This window comes from Triplophysa dalaica, chromosome 16 (assembly GCF_015846415.1).
Source record: "Triplophysa dalaica isolate WHDGS20190420 chromosome 16, ASM1584641v1, whole genome shotgun sequence".
NCBI lineage: Eukaryota > Metazoa > Chordata > Actinopteri > Cypriniformes > Nemacheilidae > Triplophysa > Triplophysa dalaica.
Window position 1 is genome coordinate 11,960,582 of NC_079557.1, and position 23,585 is coordinate 11,984,166.

The 23,585-nt window shown below is 40.0% G+C and overlaps 2 protein-coding genes across 2 annotated transcripts in view; both read left to right on the forward strand.

Annotated features, from left to right (window-relative positions):
• Positions 1–4,881, forward strand: part of gpc3 (glypican 3) — a 111,542-nt gene extending 106,661 nt beyond the window's left edge. Inside the window, exon 8 of the mRNA XM_056770432.1 lies at positions 1,885–4,881. Within this exon, the coding sequence (XP_056626410.1) occupies positions 1,885–2,060 (176 nt within the window). The 3' untranslated portion in view covers positions 2,061–4,881. The remainder of the gene's footprint in view (positions 1–1,884) is intronic.
• A 3,451-nt stretch (positions 4,882–8,332) lies between these two features.
• The window catches only part of gpc4 (glypican 4), a 30,409-nt gene continuing 15,156 nt past the window's right edge, over positions 8,333–23,585 (forward strand). The window contains exon 1 of the mRNA XM_056769869.1: positions 8,333–8,994. Coding sequence (XP_056625847.1) covers positions 8,841–8,994 — 154 coding nt within the window. The 5' untranslated portion in view covers positions 8,333–8,840. The remainder of the gene's footprint in view (positions 8,995–23,585) is intronic.

Below are 23,585 nucleotides of genomic sequence, written 5' to 3' on the forward strand. Positions count from 1 at the left end.
ATTGAGTCATTTAGCAGAGGCTTTTACCAAATGCCTCATACAGTTAAGGACAACAACAACCATTTCTCTTTACTATTTTGGTTATTTATCCTGGACATCAGTGAGATTAAATGAAAATTTTAAATTAATCGAAGATATTACTCCTGAATCTCACAAATGTCTCTGTTAGAGTTTAAAAAAGTGTGCATATATTTGCCAAGTCGGCCTTTAAAAGTCAATATCTAATATATCTTTTTTCAATATGAACCCAAACCTTTTTCATCAAATTGACCTCAATCCAGATTATTTACAAAACAATCTACATTCATTTTACACCTCCATACTCTGTACAGCAGCGGAGAACATTAGGAGACCCTTCCAAATGTTCATTTAATCAGATGTATCGTGTCCATTCCAATCCAGTGTCTGTTGAATTACAACAAAATCTCAGGAGTGACATGAAGTCATCCAACGGCCATGTGAAAGACTGACAGAATGAAAAGACTCATGAAAACTGTAATACAAATCCAGGTTATCACATAAAATCATTTGTAACTTTCCCTAATTACTAAATAAATATTGTTGTTGTGATGCTTAAAAGTGAATATGAATGTGTCTTCTTTGCAGTATTTGAGGTCTGAAAAAATACAGAGCATCTTTTCGGTTTTAATTTTCTTCAAATACATGCAAATAGAAACAATATTTTATATTAATTTGGGATAAATATTGTTAGTAGTTCACAGAATTTGACCTACTGTTTAAGTAGTAAATATTTCTGCAGCTGTATTTTAATATTTGCCCCACTTGTGTGATTTTCCCTTAAACAAATTTAAGAGAAACATCACAGACTAAGTTGAAACATAAATGAAACTACTGTGAGCATCAAATCTCTTGAGTTGAAAAAGCAACATCTGAGCAATAAAATGTACCTCTGCCTGTGTACTGTGTGTATTGCTTTGTATTTGCTGTTTTGTGGATCTTGATGTAAATACAACAGACATCAGGAATTTGAGATATGTGCCGCATGAAGTGGTCAGCACGTGCGTCTGTGTGTCTTGGGTGAATATATTTCTCCTCAGCTGGAATGTAGAGACACTTCACAGGGGATACTTCCACACATAGCTGGCGTTCCTCATCATTCTTTACTTTATTACTGATATCCTCTTTCCTTTCTCATAACTCTTGCCTCAGCTCTGCCGCCGTCATGACTGATTTTTAAGACAGTAAACCTCAGCTTTAGATGTTGAGCGTTAACGAAAAGTTGTTTTATTTATTTATTCATTCCTTTAATGTAAGATTAATCGCGATTTAAGATTAATCGCGATTAACGGCATTCAGAATAAAAGTTTGTGTTTACTTGATATATGTCTGTGCATCTGAATTTTGTATTTATAAACACATACACAATACATATATGTATATACTGTATATATATTTAGGGGATGTTTGTATGTATTTACTGTACTTATATTTGTGTATCATTTAAATTCTATATAAACATTTATTGAATTTTTGTATTTTATATTTTTCTTAAATAAATACATGTATGTGTTTATAAATACAAAATGAATATACACTTAATTATGCAAATTATGCAAAGCACATCATCTGGAAAACATTGCTTATTTTATTGCACACAGAATAAATATTGTAAGATTCACTTACATTGTAAATCATAAATGCCACAAAAGTATTTGCTGAAAATCATTCTGCCATAGCCGGTACTTTAGTAACGCATTGCAGATGGACAAAAGTGATGTTCCAGATGAAAATCCATACAGTGACGTACATGCGCTCTGGGAGTTTTCAAACATTTTAAAAGATTTGAGCCTTTCATGTTCTGTTGAGCATTTCATGTTCTGCTTGTCTTTTTCTAATCTCCATCCAATATTTTCTCTCTCTCAGACTTGGCAGATAACTTGGCAATTGACGATTTGATGCTTCACGAGTTACTGCTGACTCCTCGATTGGCCACAGACACCCACGGCGGAGCATCTGTACCCGGAGCAGGACGGGCGGCTTGCCTTTCCATTGGAACCTTCCTTTTTACCATCATTTTTTTAATGCTGGATATCCAGTGATCTTCAATCTTCTCCGAGCATCTTTAAACTCATTTAATGAGAGTTTTAAAGAGACGTTACTGATGCCCGTATGTACATACAGCTCCATGTTTCAGCCAAGGACAGGGGAACCTGTTTTTCTTCTCAGTCTCAAATTTTACATTCACTTTTTAAATTTTTTGGTGGAATTGAGGATTTAAGCATAATTTTAATGCCCAGACCCAGACAGCTCCATTCTTCTACAGCATGAAGAGCACATACTCTACGAATACACATAAGAATCATGTTCTTTCCCCTATGCTTGTATGCCACACAACAGCCGTGTGTTTTACATTGAACATTGCCTCCCCTCTGCTATACACATGCCGTTTTACACAAAGGCCAAAGGCTTCTGTAGGAAAAGGAGTTGAGTCTCCTTTAAAAAGACAAGGAGACGCTGCTTTCGTGAGTGAATGGGCACTTAAAGGAGAAGTAACCGTGACCAGAGGAGTCTAGGAATACATACAAGTGCTCCAGCGGACACAGCCTATCACGACTGTCTCTCATATACACACTTATGTGAGCCTTTCCTCTGCCACTCATTTCCTGTGCAGTAAATGATGCTTGGAGTACTGCACATCAAGGCATCGGCATGTTGTTTTGAAACCGCATCCTTACAGGACGACACAGCTGTACTTCATTTTGAAAAAAAAAGAGGAGATGCTTTTAAACTTTTTATTAGAATGCTGACTTTCTCTTTTCCGAAATTGTGGTATTTTATATTTGTCTTTGTTTTGATGTCTCTCGTTATCTTATAGGCTCCCTCTCTTATTCTTTAAAATGTTTAATTAGAATGATGTGGTTAAATTTACTTCCTCTTTTCACCTTCCATCTTTCACAGGTCACCATAGCATTTGCATTCAAGAAAAGATGATGATGGCTTAATAGATCGGTGCATGTCAAGTTTCGGACCATTTATCTTCATATGCAAAGGGCTAAACATTTGGATTCAGATCAGATTGCTCCTGTGATCTTACTTGGAAAACTTGATGTTTACAAATTGACACTTTTTGACACAAGTAAATTCATTTCTGATCTCTGTGTGGTTCGTAAATGGAACCTTTGATCTGAGGTTTTTAAACTCTGTTTTAACCCCAAGTTTGTCCTTATTTCTTATTTTTCCTAATTACATCCTACAAACTGGTCACTTTAATTTTAAATAATTTGTGAAGAAGACAATTTTTCTATATTAATCATAATTTTTATGTTGAAATACTTCACATACACAGCTTTTTTCAAAACTTTGCTCTGTTTTGTTTTGTTCTAAAGCTACTTCAATATCTCTCCTAAAGAAAAATGCACCATGCTTTACAGTATGACCAGAGCTCACATGTTTTATATGTTTCACACATTTTTGAGGCGGATGTAGTGTCCGATTCTGTCACGCTTTCAGGCCGAATAGCTATGTGTTGGTTTTATTTGACTACAAAATCTTTTCACACATTGCAGCTTGGTCAATATTATGCTTCATGCCAGGCTCCACTTCTAACTTCATGAGGTTCATCGTGAATAATGCCTTCTTTTGTGCCACCCTCTCCAACCGACCAGTGATATACAGAGCTCTTGATATGGTTCACTGGCACCTTCACGTCGTTCTCAACTGAACCCTGCAGCTCCTTCACTGATCACTGGCCTCTCTGTAGCTTCTCTCACAGGTCCCCTTGTTCAGAGTTTTGAACGACAGGCTTTTCTGGACAATCTCTAGGTGGTTAGGTGTAGCCCCCACTTACTGATGCAATTCAAACACTTTGATAATGTTTGTATCCTTTTGCTAATTTAAACATTTGTTTTGCTTTATCTGTAATTTCTCTGTAATGCTCATTTTGTCTTCATTTTCACAGCTGTCCTTCAGATTCACAGACTAGATAATGATCACTTATCCGTGGGGTTTTATCCAGAAGATGTGGTAGTTATTTTAATGAGACACAGGTAGAGGCCAATTGTAAGTCAATTGTGTGCTTGTTAGGGCAGTTTCTTTCGCATCTGTGTAAACTTAAAGCTTCTGCAATACAGTAACTGAGCAGTTTTTTTTCTCCATAAAAATAGACATTATAGTTAAAAACATTTCAGTTTCACACCGTAGAAATGAAAATATCTATTTAGTAATTCACCAAAAGGATAGGTTAGGTAAAAGTCTGACAGAGAACTGTGTGTTTAAAGGGTATTTATTGTGACCTATGTGATAAATACACCTGGCTGAAAGTAGTCAGAAATCTTTTTGTGTTTACACGTTAAGTTGAAGGCATATAAACTTTATATACATACTGTTTGCGGTTTGATGGAGTGATATAAAAATCTCTCAACTTAATGGAAACAAATAGTTTGCTTTCAATACAGTATGTAGTAAATGAATTATGTGCTCCTGCCTGTAATGGAATGTGTTGAGAAGCGTAATTAAACTCTGAATTCTGCAATACTGTTTATACTGGTGCTGATTGCACAGTGGGGGAGCATTCAAGGGCCATTTGGCACATCTGAGTATACTTGAGCTTGGCTTGAGCTGTTTAATATCCAAAGTACAGGGGGAGGGGGAAAATGGAGCCCTTCATTCACGTCAGGATACAGTTACTCGAACCTCATATTAGTAAAGCAACTGTCCCGTCTCAGTAGCCTACCTGCTTTTTTATTAACCAGTGTACAGAATGTTTAGTGGTCAATACTCATTTTCAAGGTCGAAGCTGTTATTTCAGTGTATCGAATACTGTACAACCCAAATGCTGTTTATTTGTGACAATAACGTACATGTGTTATAATTTCAAGTTTTCATGTAAATAATAATCAAATAAAAATGTTAAAATCACAAGCGTGATGTTGTTATAGTGTGAAATGCTAGTGCATTTATGAAGTACCCCCGCCGTCCCAAGATTTTAGATGTTATTTGTCAAATACAGCTATTTAAACAACTTGAAATTAAATGAAATCTGGCCAACTAGACAGTGTAAATAATTAAATATAAGATACAACAACCTGATCTCACAGGAATTCGTAACTATTTTACTAGGTGGCTATTTCGTATGAAATCGTACTTTGTGATCTGACACTATTGCACGACTAGAAAATAGCTCAACTGAAGCCCCGCCCCTAAACCTAACGTCACTGGAGTGAAACGAATCGTCCTGAAACGTGCGAATGAGATCGTACGAATTCATGTGAATTAGCCAAAATTAGCCACCTCATAAAATTGTTGTTTTTGCCGTGAGATTGTGTTAGAGAAAGTAAAGATAAATAAACAAAATCTCACAGGAATTCGTAACTATTTTACCGCACAATCTTATTTTTACGTTTTAGTATGATTTGCTTTTGCGCACGTGAGGTTAGATTTAGGGTTGGGGTCAAGGCTTCAGTATTGCGTTTTTCTAATGATAGTACCCTTTTGTATGTTTCACATGAATTCATACGAATAATCCACCTCGTAAAATAGCTAAAAGTTCTTCACAAAGATCAGATTGGATAAATCCGAGTAGATAAAACAAAAATTTTATGAAAGACAAGTGAAAGACAATGACTAATGTATTATCAATCTCCATTTCTGTCTTGATTATCTCTTCTCAGTTGACACACAGACAAACCTGTGGTGCCTCACACCTACAGGTGCAAATTAAACCTTATTTTGTCTGTGTTTATATTCGGTTACAACTCCACACCCACCAACACACACCCAACAATCCCCTCGAGTGTATTTAACTCTTTATCTCATTACTACTCTAATGTGACTGTGAGGCTGTGTTCTTATTTTCACACTCAGATTTCTCTCGAATGCAGTTTAAACATGTTACTTCCTTCTGGTCTTTTCTCTCCTCGAGCGGTAGAGACACACTGGTTATCAGGGGAGAGCCAACGGGTTACAGAGAGAGCGGCAGAGGGGCTGTTGGTTACACTCTGAATGTTAATGGAGGAGTGAGAATGGGCAAACAGGCCCATTGAAATGCGCAGGTTGAAGGTTTTCTTAGGGTAATAAAGTGGCTATACAGGGATCCTCCATTTTTAGGACCAACTGGTGTTCTTTGTTTAGGGTGGCACAGTTACTGAGGCTAATTGTGTTCTCACTTGTTTATTGCCACAGTCTCATTGTGATTCTGTGGGGGAAAATCATCTCTATAGTAATGGGCCACTATTATAATGATTCCCATGTGGATTATTATTGGAATGTCAAACACTGTTGCACAAATTAGTTTGTACGAAGCTAGCAAAATTTAAATGTTAATATTTCTTCCATAGAACACAAAAGAAGATATTTTGAGAAATGTCTCATTTTTTTGTCCCTACTATAGACGTCAATGAGGACGTCAATCAACCTTCTTGATGAAGCACCAACATTCTTCAAAATATCTTCTTTTGGGTTCTGTAGAAGAAAGAAAGTCATACAAGTTTGGAATGACACAAGGGTGAGTAAATTATGACTTTTCATAATTTACGAATTTTCAATTTGGTTTTTTGGGGTGACACAAAGTTACTACATTACAACAATTGCTAAAGAGCATACCTGATAGAAAAACCCTCAGATCACTTGTAGACTTGGTTCACCAGTCGTATATAATTTTATGCTGCTTTGACTGTTTTTTTTTTGTCTTTTCTGGTCTTGACATCCTGTGGGCACATGTAGTGTTGCTGTATGGACAACTTCTACAGAAAAATGAGAAGCAACAGCATACATACGCTTTATTTAACTACTCAACATCTTTTCATGCAGAAGCATCGCAGAGCCGCAGATTTGTCCGTTACTAAGTATTCTGAGAAGGAGAGCTCTCACCTTTTGTCTATTGAGTGTAACGCCGGTCCAGTATCTCATACCAACAATCAATGAACCCCTCTGCAGATTCTCATTGGCCACTGGCTTTCCCAGCTTTGGTCACACAGCATGAATGGGGCAGGCTGAGGAATGCGGGGCACAATAGTTGGAATGTCAGTTTGCTAAGAGCTCCCCCCAGACCACGCATAAACACACACACAGTCTCAACAACACATGGATACATACACATGCTCAAGCAAGTCCAGACATGTCAAAGCGTTTAAGGGTGCCCTCCATCTACATGCACTTCCAGGTTAACAATGAAAAACGATTAGTGAATGGGATTTAAAAAAAGAAAAAATCACTACATATAAGGCAAAGCCTCATTTCCACAAGAAAAACATTAAGGTGGGCTGAGAGACCATCACTCTTGGTTAAAGATATGCCGCATTTCGATACAAAACTCTGTACCACCTACTTTTTTTATGAAACCAAAGTATTTTTATCCTTTTTCAAAACACATTTTTATGCAAATAGAAAGACCCAAAAATGCAGTAAAATATCTGGGATTTGAGTTACAGTCTCCAAAACAGTTTCATAACTACTGGCCTCATGCACAGTCGCTCTAATTATGGCTTGTGTCATTGTTGGAAAGACGGGCTGTCGTCCATGAGGACTGTCATAATCTGAGAGAGATGTTTTGGTTATGTAGCTTGTCATGAGAGGAGGGATGAGATTCCACCCCGCTCTCTCCCTCTCTTGCTTTCGGCCTCGCTCTCCCGTTCCTCCTAACTGTCATTGGGCTGCTGGCCACACCACAGCTCTTGCAGTTCTGTGTCACATTTCATGACATGCGGACATATCAGGGGGTTACGTTCTCACCTATGTTTAGTGCCCTTCGGGTGAGCAGAGATTGATGACTGTAATAAAAAGAGACCACTTTCAACTAGAGTGTCCTAAATAAATTGCTAAGAGAAATAGACTGTGTAACATATGTCTGTACGTCTGTCTTCACCCTTAAAAAATAAACGCCTCTAAAATAAAGCTTTGTGATTTTTCTCAGTTTCAGGCATCATACATTTCGCACTATTGAACTCATACTATTTCCAGTCATGCATTGGAGACTGAGCTTGTGAAAAGCTCAAATAAATATTAGGTTAATTTTACATAAACATGGCAACTTAATGAGAAGTACTGTTCTGAAGTTGACATTTATCGCAAAAGTTCTGAAATTCTGCATTATTTTATAACTATTACGCATTTAGTTTTGTTCTCCAGTTTTAATAACCAAATTAACAATTACTTAAATCTGTAAGACACTCTCACCTACGAATCAAACAGTCAATAAAACCTCCTGTAAAATGTCAAGCCTCAACTCAGACCAGGAATGATTTAAACATTAAGCTCGCGACTATTGGGAGCAGACTGTAAATGTTAATATGTTTAACGCAGTGTAAGCTCCAGCGCGCGCCATGCTCCACCCCGTGTGTTTCGCGTGCCCATCTCTCTTTGTCCGGAACTCGGTTGCGTGCTCGCGCAGCCCTGACTCTGCGCTGAGATCTCGCCGCGCGCACAAGTGACTCCTCCGTTCCCACTCCGCGTCCCGAGAGAGGAAGAAAACTTTCCCGAAACTTTTTTATCGCCATTTCATCGCGTCTTCCACTACAGAGCCAACGCGGATCTCCTCATGCGAAGAAACGGGTTAATAAGTTTGAACATGCGTGCGCATTTGTAGCGACTTGGCTTTTCGTACTTGTTTTTCTTTGAAAAGTTTGAACGAAGCGTCGCCTCTGTTGTCGACCTTTTGCTCACTTTTAATCTGTTGCACATTAACGGGAGTGTTTCGCTCGCCGAGGCCCGGGTTTTTATTGCTCGATACACAAATCAGTTCGCTCGAGCGTTGAAAAGCAGCGAAGTTACACCGAGAGACGGCGCATCTCCATGAGGAAACCCGAAGTGGGAACCGAAGAGATCTCGTGACGTCGTTTTCGTTTTATTTTTCGTTGGTGCTCCATTGCTCGAGGTAACCGGCGATGAAGCTGATCGCTGTATTTACTGTATGTCTGTCGGTGGTGGTTTCGGCGTCGGCTCAGGCTGAACAGAAGTTGAAGAACTGCAATGAAGTCAGAACTGCCTACAGCTCGATAGGTCTCAACGTCAACGATGTTCCCAACAAAGGAGTGCACGGTAGGTTGACTTTACATTTCACTTAGTCTTGTGTTAAGCCGATAAACATCCCGTTTTTAACGCTACATGGCAATGATTTGGGTAAAATGTATATGCAAAGCTGTACGTGATGTAGAGTACATGGTAGCGCAGCCATAGTGTGAGTGTATTTTTGTTACAGTTTCTTTAAAACCTCATTCCTTAAAGAATACCAATCTGTACTTAACATCAGACTCAAGTCGCCTTCACAAGCCTGAATGAACGTAACAACACTTCACATTGTAAACGGGCTATTACTGTATCTTTGAAAACTGGATGCAACTCATGATTACATTTCTATACAAATGTTACGCGCACCCCCAGCTGTTGTCTTTGTGTTACAAAGTGTCGTGCTTTGTCATTGTAAGCGAGAGTCAGTCATCGGACAGTGATTGTCATTCAGCAGATCTAATGCTCATGTAAATGCAGTGATTTTTATCTGAAGCGGCACTGGGGGCTGGGGAGCGTAACAAGTTGCAGTTTTTAGCTCCTCTTTAAGGCCCGGATGGGAAAAGCTAGCCGCGGGACACAGTTTATAACAGTGCCTTATATCCTCCTAAATACAAGAGAAAGTTCCTCTGTCTCTGAAGACGGATTGTGCATTAGAGGGACTTTTGTAGTGCCCTAAAGATTGAATAACTGCTCTATAGTCCATTGTGTCCGCAACCAGAAACTAGCTTTAGGTGACTCACACTTAATTTGACGTGACACACTTCTGAAGGATGCAATGTAAACTTTTATTGCTTTATATCCATTGATTCTTTGTGAGGAGAGGCAGCTGTTGGTATTTGTTATGTTATGAAGATTAGAACTGTACTGCATGCATGACTGCAGCTAGGTGAGGGGGAACAATCCGTCTTTAATTTTCCTCGTACCACACACCAGTCCAACAGGTCCATTGTTTTCCCCAAACTGTCATTCTAATGCAAACATAGAGTGTACCCTGACATTTGCTTTATTGTGTCAAATCTCCAGTTTTGTTGTGATGGCTTCAAAGAGTGAAATATAAAGAGTTGGGGGAAAGGTTCTGATGCTGCGCGCGTGTGCCTCTTACAATGGTACACAATATGCATTGGGACCCTGTTTGAGACTCACCCTGGTTAGGGTGTCTTTGTTGATAAGAGACTGAGATAATTGATACAGAGAGACTGACAAGGTCTGCTGTCGCTGAGGGGTGGAGGTCCTTAAAAAGGAAGCATAAAAAAGCCCCGCTTTTGCTTAACAATGTCTCCTGTTGCTAGGGAGAAAATGGTGCAAGGAAGAACCTAATTGAACTGGTGGTGGCCTCCTGGTTCTGGCTTTCATAGCTGGCCCTCATCACTTTGTCGTCAAAACATCTTTTTTATTCTTTCAAAATCTTCCATTCTCGATTGGTTTGGGCAAGTCCTAAACAACACTAATCAGGCGAGCGGTCAAAATTCCATCTCATCCATGACGATATTTGTGCGTTCCAGCAATTCATCACAGAGGCAATTTTGTGTGTGATTCTTCAGTAAAGACACTCAAGACATTGAATTGATTGTTGTTTTGCTTTTTCATTAACGTATACCAGAAGTATAGAATTTTGTTTTTGGCATGGCATCCAAGTGGCTTTTTATTGATTTTATTTAACTTTCTTATAATCACTTACAATTGTTCCAATAAAGCATTTTTTAGTTCATGTCAGATAGTTTTGAGGTCATCTGCATCCAAGTTTCTTTCCTTGGATACTGAACCACGAATATTGATGATGACTCATCTAGCACTTTGTCCAATTTTTTTTTTTGATGTATAACTCCTCTTCCCTTAATACCACATACTTTTAACTATTCATAGCGAATCAATTTTAAAAGTTTTTTTAACGCCTTTAGAATCCATGAACAGGTTAGAACTCCATAGAATATGACACATGCTTTGCGTATCTCAATATTATTCTTATTAATATGACCTTGAAGGTGAATGTTGTCGTGTGAAATTGATGAAAATTGTCTATGATTCTCTGCTGTATAATCATGGTTTTGTAAAGAGATTTTGAGCGCAGGAGCTTTTTGTTAAGCAGAGGTAAGATCTTCATGGTCAGAGAGCCTCTCTAGATCCTCTCTGTTTGAGAGACTCCCTGGATTATTGCACCTTAGAGCGCTTCATAGTTCTTTAAGCCCAGAAGTACACAGATCCCTGCTGAGGACTAAACCGGTCCATATCCTCCAATCCTCAGCTAAACCAAAAGGAGTGCCTACCCTTCTTATAAAAAGCCTCACTGCCTGCGATAGTTTGATTGGCCTAGACGTTGTGAAACGCGTGTGTCAAGTGCCTCCCGCCCAGTGGCAAGCGGCCCATCTTCAACAGATTTAGTGGAGGGGTGGGTAACATTCACCAGATTGATATCTCACCATGTCAACAGGTTCTCATAGAAATCCAGCAGAACACTTTTCACCGCTTGTGGAAAAATCTGTTTTGCTTTATGTTGGCAGTTTGGTCTTATGTCATTCCTCAGGTATGGATAATGGAAGGGATCAAACAAGTTTCCACCCTTTCTCCTCAAAGATTCATCCCACCCATAATTACTTCTGCACATTAGTACTGAAGCTCAGAAAGGCAATGACCTCACCCCGCTGGCCTCTTTATATTGTACAGATCAGATCTGAATCGGACGCACTTAAACTTTGGCCTTAATACATAAAACGCGTCAAACATTATTAATGGAGTTTTTCCGTCTTCTTTTTTTTAAGTTCTTTGTGATGTGAATGGCTTGCTTGCATTTTCATTTTGATAAATAGTTAATTGTGTCAAGCTCTCATTTTGGAGAAAAAACATCCCTACCCTCTAGAAATGCAGAATAACATGTTTTTCCATTCTAATGTAATTTAAATGAAAACAGTTAGAATATTTTGGTTTAAAATTTTTTTAATTTGTTTATTGTCTCACTGGGTAAAATGCAGACAGAATTCTATTTCCATTGACAGTTGCATTTGAGTGTCTCACAGAGTTGATCAAGCTAATAAGTAGTTCAGTCATGTCATGTTAATGAGAACTCGGTGTCATTGTGTCAGTTCAGATAATCAGAGGATAATTGCTCAAGTGCTGTAATGAAAGAACAAATCATCTTTGTTGTCACTGTTGGCAGCTGTGTGTATCAGGGCAGATGTCATGAGTTTATTCAAAAATAAATATCCTCATATAGTAGTATAAAGAATCAACTGTCTAGTCCCTAAATTAGAGATTTCCATAAGAAATCAATGTTATCATTTTCTAATAATCAGTTTTAAGCATGTCCATAAACCTTTTTCAATATAAGACACCATAACATTGTTTAAGATGCTGTGACTGATCAATAAAGTCACAAAAAGTGCATGTACAGGCCTAAGTATTAAACGTATTCATCAAATCAATTTAAATGTACAGGATGTAATGCTGGTAGATGATGCTGTCGCTGCTGTCATGTCAGCCTTAATATTATCTCCAACTGTCGATTAATAATAGTAAAATCAGATCACAGATTTTGTTTAAGTAGTCTGGGAGCAGTTGAAATGATGGTAACCTCTGAGCTGTGCTCTCTGTGACCTGTTCCCAGTGGCTAACTGCCTGTAATTGAGTTTTGGCTATCAGGAGGAAGTTGTCTTGTGAATAAGAATCAAGCTGCATTTGGTGTAATGAGCAGACGCAGTGAGCGTGTGCCTGGCCATGCGACTTGGGCTTTATCGCCTTCCTGACACAGAAAACGGTCCTGGGGCCTGTTCCTGACAAGACTCTGGCTTTCGGGCTGGTTAGACATTTTATTATCGGTGGTATTTACCAGGGTCTGTAAATACAGAGAGATACATACTTCTCTCCATTTTACGTAGTAAATTTAAAACCAGCCTATCTGACTTTTCTGATCTCCACTGTTCAACCCCCCCAAAAAATCCCAAAGAGCTGCAGCCCAGTGGGGGGTAAGTGCAGTGTGTGGGAACAATGGGGCAACCCCTTTAGTCCGAATCTGCCCCCTCCTTAGCGCATTCCACAGGGGACCACCAAGACCTCACTGGGACCTCAGAGCCAGAGACGGCAACAAAGACTCAGCCAGAGGAGCTTCAACAGAGGATTGACTGACTGTTAAATGAAAGAGAGGGGAATTTTGACTGACACAAGAAGGGCGGCAGCGCAAAGGAACTTAACGTGTTACTAAGAGGAGCTGCCACCTCTTATGATTGAGCGAGAGAGTGTGACCCGCTCGCAGGGAATGCGGGGAACGCTGTGAAATGTGGCCCAGGGGTGGATTCATGGGCTCTGACTCACCCTGACTCTGTCTGTACGCTCTAAAAAGGGCAGATGTGCACAGACATGAAAAAGCCATACACTTCCCCTTCTTCCCGTTCTGTGGGTTTTGTGTCTCTCCTGACATTGTTAGTAGACTTTGTGGTTTTCCCTGAGTAAATCTGGCACGGTACAGAGCGATGTCTGATGAGTGCTGTGTAAAATCTGGCCCTGCATTTGTGGCTTTCCGCACTCGAAGGCAGATAGTGGCTGCCACTGAAGTTCCTTGTTAACACGTCCCATTTGCATGCTGTTAAATTGACACTCCCTGGGCCCCCAAACTTGGCCGATGGGTCTGTTTCTGTTCTTTTGCATCTCGCTGGATAGGGAATGCTTTGTAGGAAGTGCTTGTGCCAAAGTAGCTTTTATGCACTTTAAAAAAACGTTCTCTCTCAATTTGCCCCTGTCTTCTCACCTCTGTGTGTGGGAAGATTTCCAGATGATTTTAATTCTAAAACAGACAGCTATAGCTTTGAAAACGCTCCCTCCCGTGGCTTTGTTATCAGACATTAGCATGGCCACTATTTGGTTGATTATTCCAGCATAGACATACTGAAGTCTTAAGGTTTGGATACAGTTCTCTTTTGGGACATTTCCTTGCCCTCATTCCTCTACAAAAACTCCCTGTGTGTTATTTGAGAGGTCCCGTGTTTTTTTTGTGCAGGTTTCAGTAAGTGTTCAGAGCTCTGAGTTCCTCTTTGGTCGCTCCAGAAGTATACTCTGCACATTATAAATTCTTTATGCAAATCAAGATCTTGCGAGAGCTTTCCCTTTTTCCACCAACATCATCAGAATTAATTATAATCGTAACTATCTGCTAGGGGTGTGACAAGATGCTTATATCATGAGACGAGACTGGGTTCATGAGACGAGACAAGATTTTAATACTTTTTAAAAGAAATCCTCAATGATGAAATATATAGGGAAATAGTATTTTATTCACCTCAACACAAAATGCTTTTTTTCTTAACAGGTGCAGCTTTTAGTAAAGAGCTGTGGTTGTTTTCTCTATATGCTTTTGCATAGTGCTAGTGTTAGCAGAGATGGCGAACATTTCACACTGTCAATCCTCCTTCATCCACTGACTGAACCGTCACCGCATTCAGAGAAACAGTTAAAACTACATATACACATCATGTTTTATGCCTACATTTGTAAGAGACAAATTATCTGTTTTTGAAGAGGTTTGCCTGTGATGTATTTAAAATAACATAATATGAACTTGCAGTTGCTATACTGTACTTGTGGTACAGTCAGCTCAGCTGCAAGCTGAGCGCTCCCGGCAGCTCAAACCCCCATAAATACTAGTGCTTTTGCGCAAGGCGCAGCAAACGCGGAAAGGCTTAAAGCCCTCCGTCTAGCGCGTGTTTAAATAGAAAAACGGTGGGAGAAAGTAGTGCAGTGGGATGGAAAATTATGTTGTCTATGAATGGCCGAGCCGGTCAATGTTGCTCATGGCACTGACATGCTTTATGCAGTTATTAGCGTGTTCTTTACAATAATGAAAACGGATCTCACCACAACAAAATGTGCACTCACACAAATGCTCCAAATATTTTGGGGTCACACAGGTTACATTTAGGGAGCACATGCGACTTAAATGGTCGCAATTTCGAGCCCAGCACTCCGTCATGCCAATTTCGTAAGGAAATGTTTCTAGTCGGATCTCGAGAGACGCATCAGATCTCGCAAAATCTTGTGCCACCCCTACTATCTGACCTTGGTGGCACCGAATCAAATTTTATCTGTGCAAGTGGCCAAGCTGGGACAGACATTTACTCAACACATGTTTGTAGCTTGTAAATTAAATCAAGCAGTATGTGATGAAAGGTTGGACATTGCTACAAAGCTCTCAAACCTCTAGTCCCATCACGCTACAGAGTTTTCACTTGTTTACAGTCCAAAGTGTCAGTTTTGAACCATGAGGACAATAATCTTTTAGATTGATACACGATTCTGTTGGAGCAGCTCTAACGTACAGTAATGATGATAATCAAGGATGTGGTTTCTTTCTGGACTTTCAGAATAATTTGTTCTCATTTTGGGAGATGAGGGATGTAGGCCAGTAGCTCATCTGGGTTTTGGGCAGAAGCACTAGCTCTGGGAATTTTCCAGATTTCCTGTAATCCTTTCTAATTACTCCCACGGCCAACATCAAGAGTCCCCTGATGAGCCTCGGACCAGGACGCTCGGATGTACGGTGGCCTGTTCGATCACCCAGTTCTCCTCTCACACACCTTATGCACGTGCAGTAAAGTCTTTGGAGAGAACGAAAGGCGCGATGTTGATTCTGTATGTGCTCTCAGCCAGTTGGGTGGAGGCGACTGAAGCGCTCCCTCTGGCTCTCTCAAAAGCCTCTGTCAATTTAACTGACGAGGTGATGGGAGCACTTAAAACGGTCATCAAAACCAAATGCCTCGGCTCCGGTCCCACCTCTGGCTCCAGCGCTTAGACTTTTCTTTAATTTTGTATGACTGTTGCTTTGCCACAAGTAGCTCAGGCAGACTCTCTCGATTCTTGTTTTTCTTAGGTGGGGTTTTTCTCAGTTGCGATGAGTTCACTGAAGCAAAATGGAGGACTGGCCTGAAACACGCAAAATGGCCACGTCGGATCTCCTTGTAGTCTTTTGGTCTATAGGATCCTCTTATTGATGGCTTTGAGTCCTTGACATACCTGTCCATACACCATACATTATCTGAGATGGCCAAGATGTCCATGTCAAAAGGATAGTAGGCATTGCCCGGTGTAGGTTTACTAGCTCCACAATTGCTTATTGCTGCCGCTCTTCCCACTAACTTCACGGCTATCCAGTTTCCTAAGCTCAACAGGTATATCAGCATCATTGTTGCAGTGTTGTAGCTTTGAGGACTTGGAAACATGATCTTTGGCCTGACCTCATCCCGCCAGTGGGCCTCTCTCTCACCATCTCCCTTTCTATCACACCACTTACACATTACCTCAATGCTTGTCCGTCAGTTTCGACATCTGGTGGATTTCAGCCCCTCTTAGATGTCTGTTATAAACAGTGTCAGAGAAAGACTCGGGCTTCCGCTGGCTTGCTTTTACCGAGTGGGATAAGACGTAGCACTCTCGTGTTAAAACCTTTCATATGCTTAAGGTTAAGGAGATGTTTTGTTTTTGAGAAGCAGATTTTTTAGAGTCAAGAAAAACACGAGGGGGCTTTGAGTACTTGGCGTGTTTGTGGTTTTGGGCATATCAGGCTTATGGTGGGCTTGCAAATTTCCAAACAAGGCATTTTTCGACCTAGATGTACTCCCCAACCCCCAGCGAACCTCAGGATGTTTGTGTGAACCCTCTACGGCTGTGTTTGAAGTTAAAGAATCTTCTGTATATCTTTGTTTAGTTTAACAGTATGACACTGTATAGCAGAGATAGATAGATACATGTATAGTGAGGAAGACAGTTTTGCAGCAATTTTTTTAGATGTTTGCATTGAGCAAAAATCCTCAGCAAAAAGGTTGCATGTGCTTCGAATGTCAAACAAAACTACAATGCAAGTCAATAAACAGTCTTATCAACATGTTATGGTGTTGTATATTCACAAGACCCCAGAACCATTTGTTAGTTAGCGGTTACCAACCGTTCTGTTTCATCCAAGCAGAAATATTTGTTTCCTTTGCTAAAATATTCAATTAAGCTTCATCCACCCACAAAGAAGGTTTGTACAGCATCTCGCAGGCAAAAGCTAATGCGGTGTTGTTTTTGTCACATAGCAACTAATCTAAAGCCTCAACTTAAATTAAGTCTATTTTGTACGGAGGAGTTAGAAGAAAAGACGTGCTTGGGTGGCGGACGAGCCTTGTTTGTTTGCGTTCGGTTGGTCTTGCTGCAGACTTTGGTCGGTTTGTAAGCAATAGCTCAGAGATTGTTCGAGGGAAAATGAGTTTCCTGTGGTCACTCTGTAAGGCGTTGTGTTTGTTACTCATTGCCCAGGGCACTGACTGATTATTTTAGGTGATGTATGCATTGTCACTGCTCAGCCAGGCCTGCACTTTCTCACGTTGGATGTTCCCACCCCCTCTCTGTTAACTTGTTGAGTGCCATGCAATTCATGTGTATGTGTCTTAATGCAGACATCCATACAGATGTTCACTATTTAAAAAGAGGGATTAAAATTCCCATTGTAATGTTCCCTTCATGTTAAGCATTATCATGATCTTTCATTCCCTTGATGAGTTTTTTCTCCCCCACCCCCATTCCTGGCCTGTACCTCTTTCCCCGTTTTCCTCAAGGGTAAATAAACGGTGCATTCCAACTGTCAGTACGTCTGCTTATGTACCGGCTCATTGTAATTTGTCTCTTATTGTATCTACGAGTGGAGGTATTGGTTGGGGGCGCGTAATTGCTTCCAACTGAACTTTGCTCTATTACATTGAGCCGTCTATATGCATCCCTTCCCCGCACCCCTTCACTCAGCTCTGTACATGGCTTGCTGCTTTGCATTCAATATTTGTTCTTTTTTGTCTAGAGATAACCAGTGCAAGTTTTTGTTTCATGTTTTTGAACGGAAGCACTATTCACACTAAATGAAATAGTAATCGTCAAGGGAAATCTTTTATTAAACCAAGTCTGGTACAACAGCTGGAGAGCCGTTTGGTATATAAAACCTGAATATACCGATTGAATTGAAAAAATAATAGGTCTGAGAAGTTGTATTTCGTCAATGTCCTTTGAAACCGCGGATGTCCTTATTTACAGTTTTTCAGGAAATGGGAATAATTAGATACTTTGACAAGCACTTTTTTATATATTTGCAAAACGCAGTGATAAACATAAAGGGTGACTAATTATAACGATTTATGGCCCACAAATATAGAGATACAAGGTTTCAGGAGGTTACTTTCACTCATCAGATATTACGAACCTGCTCAGCTATTTACTGACTTTCATCTAGTTTCCATTGAAAACTTCACACTCGAAGTGTCACGTAAGAACTGTGTAAGTAATGAAAGACAGAGATCAATCGATTCTTCTGTTAAACTCCAAACACGCAGTCTTCTGACTTTTAATGTGTCTGTGAAAGAGGCAGGCCGAGTTAAATGATTCTCAATGAGGTGACCTGGGAAGTGTTGTAGGCAGGGAGCTTTTGTGAGAGGAGACAAAGCCGGAGACGGCTCGCTGGGGAGGGTGAGGGAGACAGACACGGCGTGAGAGGCCGATGTGATGTTGTGGAATCTCCCCAGGGACTTCTGGGTAAATGTTCATGGATGGCAGCCTTTTGGAATGCTTACCAGTGGGGAGTTTTAATTGGCCAGAGGCCCTGCTCTGGTTTAGCAATCAGAGATTGACTGCTACAAAAGGATGAGAGCTTGTGGGTGATCAGCACACATCAGTTTAACATATGTGTGTCTCATTGCACCAATTGAGAGTTTTTAAGGATTTACTTTGTATTAAGGCTCCTTGTCCGGAGTCATACTTGTACATCTGGTTTGTGTTTTTTGGAGCGTCTCCATGTTGCTTTGTGCTGAAGTGCACTTAGAAGGGTTGGCATAGCGCTTGTCCCATGGTTAAGCTCTGTGGTATACAACCAGGATTTGCCCATTTATTTCCTTTTTATGAACCTGTGTGCCATGTGAAAAGAAAATGTTGGTGGAGTTTTGACAGCTGCGTTCGGGGGATTTGAATCCCTGATTAATTTAAGGAAGCATCATTTCACACACAAGCTTTTCGAAGGGAGGGTGGCGGACTGCCATCGGTTTCAGCTTTAATTCTCCTCGGGTGAAATTCTTAATCTTTGAACCATTTCAAAGTGACGATTTGAATGAAGAGCTCAGCAAGAAGTGGATTGAAACATTTCTGCGGGTATAAATCTTTTTCTACAGGCTATATGTATGGTCAGAGTACAACCAGATGTAGGTAGCGCTGCGCTCTAAGAGCTTTCTGTTGAAAACACTTGACATGAAGTACATTCAGGAAGTTGACTTATAGTGGAACATGCTGTGTGCCATCTAAACTTGTTTTAGGAACTGTATTTTTTATTATGCATGCAGTTCTTATGATCCTGTATTAATAGAACGTCTATACGTTGAAAGTTAAGAGCACGTTTTAATAATTTGTCATAGCAGGACTGATTAAATCAAACTAGTGCAAAACAATAGCTCAGCACCTTAAATATAGTTACGTTAACCTTAAATCTTAATGGTTACAAGAACAGTTACAATGTCAGTGTGATTAAAGGAATCATTCACCTATTGGTAATTTAAAATGAGATTTGAAGTCATTGGTATGTCCTATTTGAAATTGTTTACAATGTGATCAAATAAGTTCTCACAAATGTATAGTTCTGCTTTGACTTATTAACCATCTTTGGAGTGATTTGTTTGTTTGTTTGTGTTCAACTAACAACCATATCTCAGAGAATTTTCATTTGAGTCAACTATTACATTTAGATAAAAAGTTGTCACGAAAAATTTTTTTTTCTTTGCACAGCAATTTTTTTGACAGACCTCAAATATGCATTCTCTTCATTCATTGTCAGCTTATCGGAAGTTGGGGATGTAGTTTGTAGAATTACTGTGTTCGTCCCGGCCTGACGGGACCGGGCAGTATTGTAAGAGGGTTTCCTGCCAATGCAAGTGTGGGTTGGCCTGTCTAGCATGGGATATCCTGCTTGTTAACTTGCTTCCTCATTAGCATGACACCTGCCTCATGGGACCGCAGAGTGATGTCTGTATCACATCCCTCATGCAAATAACACTCACAACTTCAGATACAATGTCGAAAAAGATGAGCAAGTATTGTATCTGACCTCTGCAAATGGAAACAAAAACAGATGAAGTGAGTAAACAACCAGCTATGGAAAATGCCCAGCTTAGTCTACAGTGTGACCTGTGAATGTGAGCTTAGAGGATTACTGAGTAGTAGGTGCTGTTTCTAGTACGCAGGAGGTGGTTAAATCAGGAATGGAAAGGGGGGACGGCATCGGAAAAACATGGCGCTAATTGTAGGTCGACAGACCTGTGAAGTGAGTTTTTTTCTGGTAATGTTTTCTTAGCGTTGGACTTGAGGAATGTGTCCTTGAGCAAAATCTCTGTGCTTTTATAATCGCCCCCTTCGTGCTACCCCTCCGGCCGCCCCTGTTAGCGCATTAACAGTATAGACAGAACATGAGGGCTGTCTCGTGGAAAACAATTTTTCTCGCTCTTTTAAAACAAGTTTCTTTGTGTTCATACACTAAGGTTGCATTAATAAATATGTGTTTCTTAGAACCGAGAAACCGAGCAAAAGCTAGTGTCATTCAATCTGATGTATGTAATGGAACAATACGTCCTGCATGTAAGGCGTTAAGTGTCTCTTTACTGGGACCGGCTTCACCCCAAGTGCCATAAAACGACCTCCTTGAAACTGTCCACCATTTTGCTTGGCGATCACACGAACCAGCCAACTCCGCTGTCATTTCCATTTAGCCGTCCTACGTTTATTGTATGTCTCTGAAAGGCATCATTGTCCTGGCAATTGTGTTGTAAACTTGTCGTTGCTGTGTTTGAGAGATGCTGGATTGGATTTGGAGAGAAAGAGAAAGTAATTCCCCTCTTTATTACCTCCATATGAGGAGTTGCACTCCAATGGGTTCCTGTTACAGTTGTCCCGTTTGAATATGTTCCCACTGCGGTGGGAACCACACAATGAAAACCTGAGCAGTTGTATCTTTACCTTCTGTACTGCTCTATTAAGTGATCTGGCTCTGTCCATGTTTGTCTGCATGTCTGTGGACTGACCTTGATAAACGCATCCCCACGAGTAAATATCTAATGGCAAGTGATCGATCGGCCACTGGAAGCACCAGAACCTGCGACTTTATTGAATCCCACTGTAGCAAAGTGAAAATGTCCGAATTTGGCACATCAAGAATGTATTTTATGTGTTTCACACTGCATATGAAACCCAGTACACACGCAGAGGCCTTTCAGACAGCTTTTTACGTTATAGCAAGAGCGCCTCAGGGCAGCTATTTAGCTTTGCTTTTCCTCCAATTTATTGCAATGGCAGTGGCGCACCTTTTTATATTATCTTTGGCCTTTCCTATTGAGCACTTTTGTTTGCAGTTTTAAACACGCACCGCATGTTTGTCCGTTAACTTCTGTTACAGCAATCGCAAGTTTGTATTACGTTAGCTTAAATACTCTGATTCGCAAAACCTCTTCATGAAGCCTGTTTTACTGGCTTGTTGATGAACAGTATCTAAACCCAAGAACTGCCGGAGTTAATCTTTACCTTTATTTAATACACCAGCTTAAATTTTAATTTTAGCTTAAAGATAATAAATCAGGTCAAGTAAAATAAAGATAAGTGCAATAAAATATCTTTTACTGTTCCTGTCACATAAAGTAAAACCCGATGCACGTATTGAACTGTGGGTGAGTTGTATTGTTGCGTCTCTATTCAGAACTATGTAGATTCTGCTCAATGTCATTTTTAAATTTAAACTAAGTACTTTTTAAGGTTATATAAAGATTAGATTTTTGGCTGGCGGTGACTAAAGTTATAAAAATAAACGTTTAGCCTTTTATGATATTACATATCTCTGTATACAGCGGCGTTCAAAAGTGATGTCCATTATTTGTACAATATTTGCTTTCAATGGTCTGACAGTTTAGGTTCAACCATCAAAAAATGACAAAATAAACAAAACACTAAACTTTTAAGGTATGTACTACACAAAATAATTTTAGCAAAAACTTGATCATATCTGGTAATATTGCTCATGTGCCCTGTAGTGTGACAATAACAATTTAGAAAAAATATATGCTATTTTATATAATACTTTTATTAATTAATATTTTCTAAATTTTGGATACGTCACACCATAGGACACATGTACAACATATTTGTCAACTGAATGGAAGAAATAAAGCATAGAATGACTACAAATGTATTAGTTTCACTCAATAACTCAATAATTCACTAATATTTTATAGTCAGTTTATAGTCTAATTATAACAATGCAACACGAAAACAAAGTTTTAGTAAATCTTTTTTTTATAAATAATCAGTAGTTACTGTAAAAAAATGCTTTTGTTGTTTTATCTCAAGGAGGTCCTTAAAATGTCTGTCTTGAAGCACAACTCATTGCAATATTAACAATGTTTCTTCCATTTATATTCCATGATGTCTTTCAAGCAAGGCCACTGTCCGTCCAGTCTATCATGACGTTTTTGTGGGCCATTATGAAAGCCTTCCTCCGCCCTGTATTCATGAGGTTTTACAAATAAAGAATGGACGGTCCAAAGATAGCCTCAGGCCACACAGAAGAAGAAGAGAGAGAGAGAGAGAGAGAGAGAGAGAGAGAGAGAGAGGTGGGCTGAAATAGAGAGATCTGTCTTCTAACAGATGGTGTGAAGGGAGTCCATCAGCAGAAACATGTTTCGACACGAAAGCAAGATTTGGGAAGAGACAACCATATAATAGAAAGGCTATGATTTAGAAATGAAATATAAAGCTCTTAACTGTCCATAATGTCTCTGCTCCATTTTCCTCTGCCTTTCATCCTATTAAACCACTCTCATCTCTAAAGGTAATAACGTCGTATGCCAAAAGGAGGGAGTGCTCATTAAAAGCTCATTCCATGAAGGTTTCCAGCAATACGCATTTCCCCCCAAGGTTTGATCTTTTATCACCATCTGCATGTTGTTGCTGTTATGAAAGCCAGCCAAACACATTTAGTTAGGTCAGACCGTCTTGTACCTCAGGCCACAAGGAGGGCAAAAGTTCCTTGTCAAATAGTAGTTTCCTTCCCACTGTGGTAATTGTAGCTTGTGTTGGTGTAAAGATGGGCTGGGATGTTGAGACTCAAGGCCGTAATGTTTTGCGCTCAGCTTTATTTTGTAGTGGAAGAAGTGTGTTGATATCTCCTTTTTTATATATCCGACTGAAACCATGGTAGTATGCCGAACTGATGGTGTTGATGACACTTGTGCCGGCGAATATGGAAATTGCAGCATGTGTCTTATTAGACCAACAACAGGGAAGCCTATTACTCTGCAGCTTTTGGCAACAGCCCGTTGATGTGGTGGCCAGAGCGATTTATAGTGACGGCCTGAAATAATCCCCCGGAGAATTTATGACTTCTGACTCAGAGCGTCCACAGGCTGTGATTGAGCGTGTGTGTGTGGGTGGTGGGTTTGCTGGTCAGTCCCTAGCAGGGTCACAGTGCGTGGCCTCTCTCAGAGGAGTGGCTGTTAACCTCTGACCTTAGCGGTTAAGCTCGCCGGCTAGTGGCGTGGGGTTGAAGTCTGTCTGGGGCCAGGGCCACATCATGGCTGAGAAAGAGGGAAGAGGAA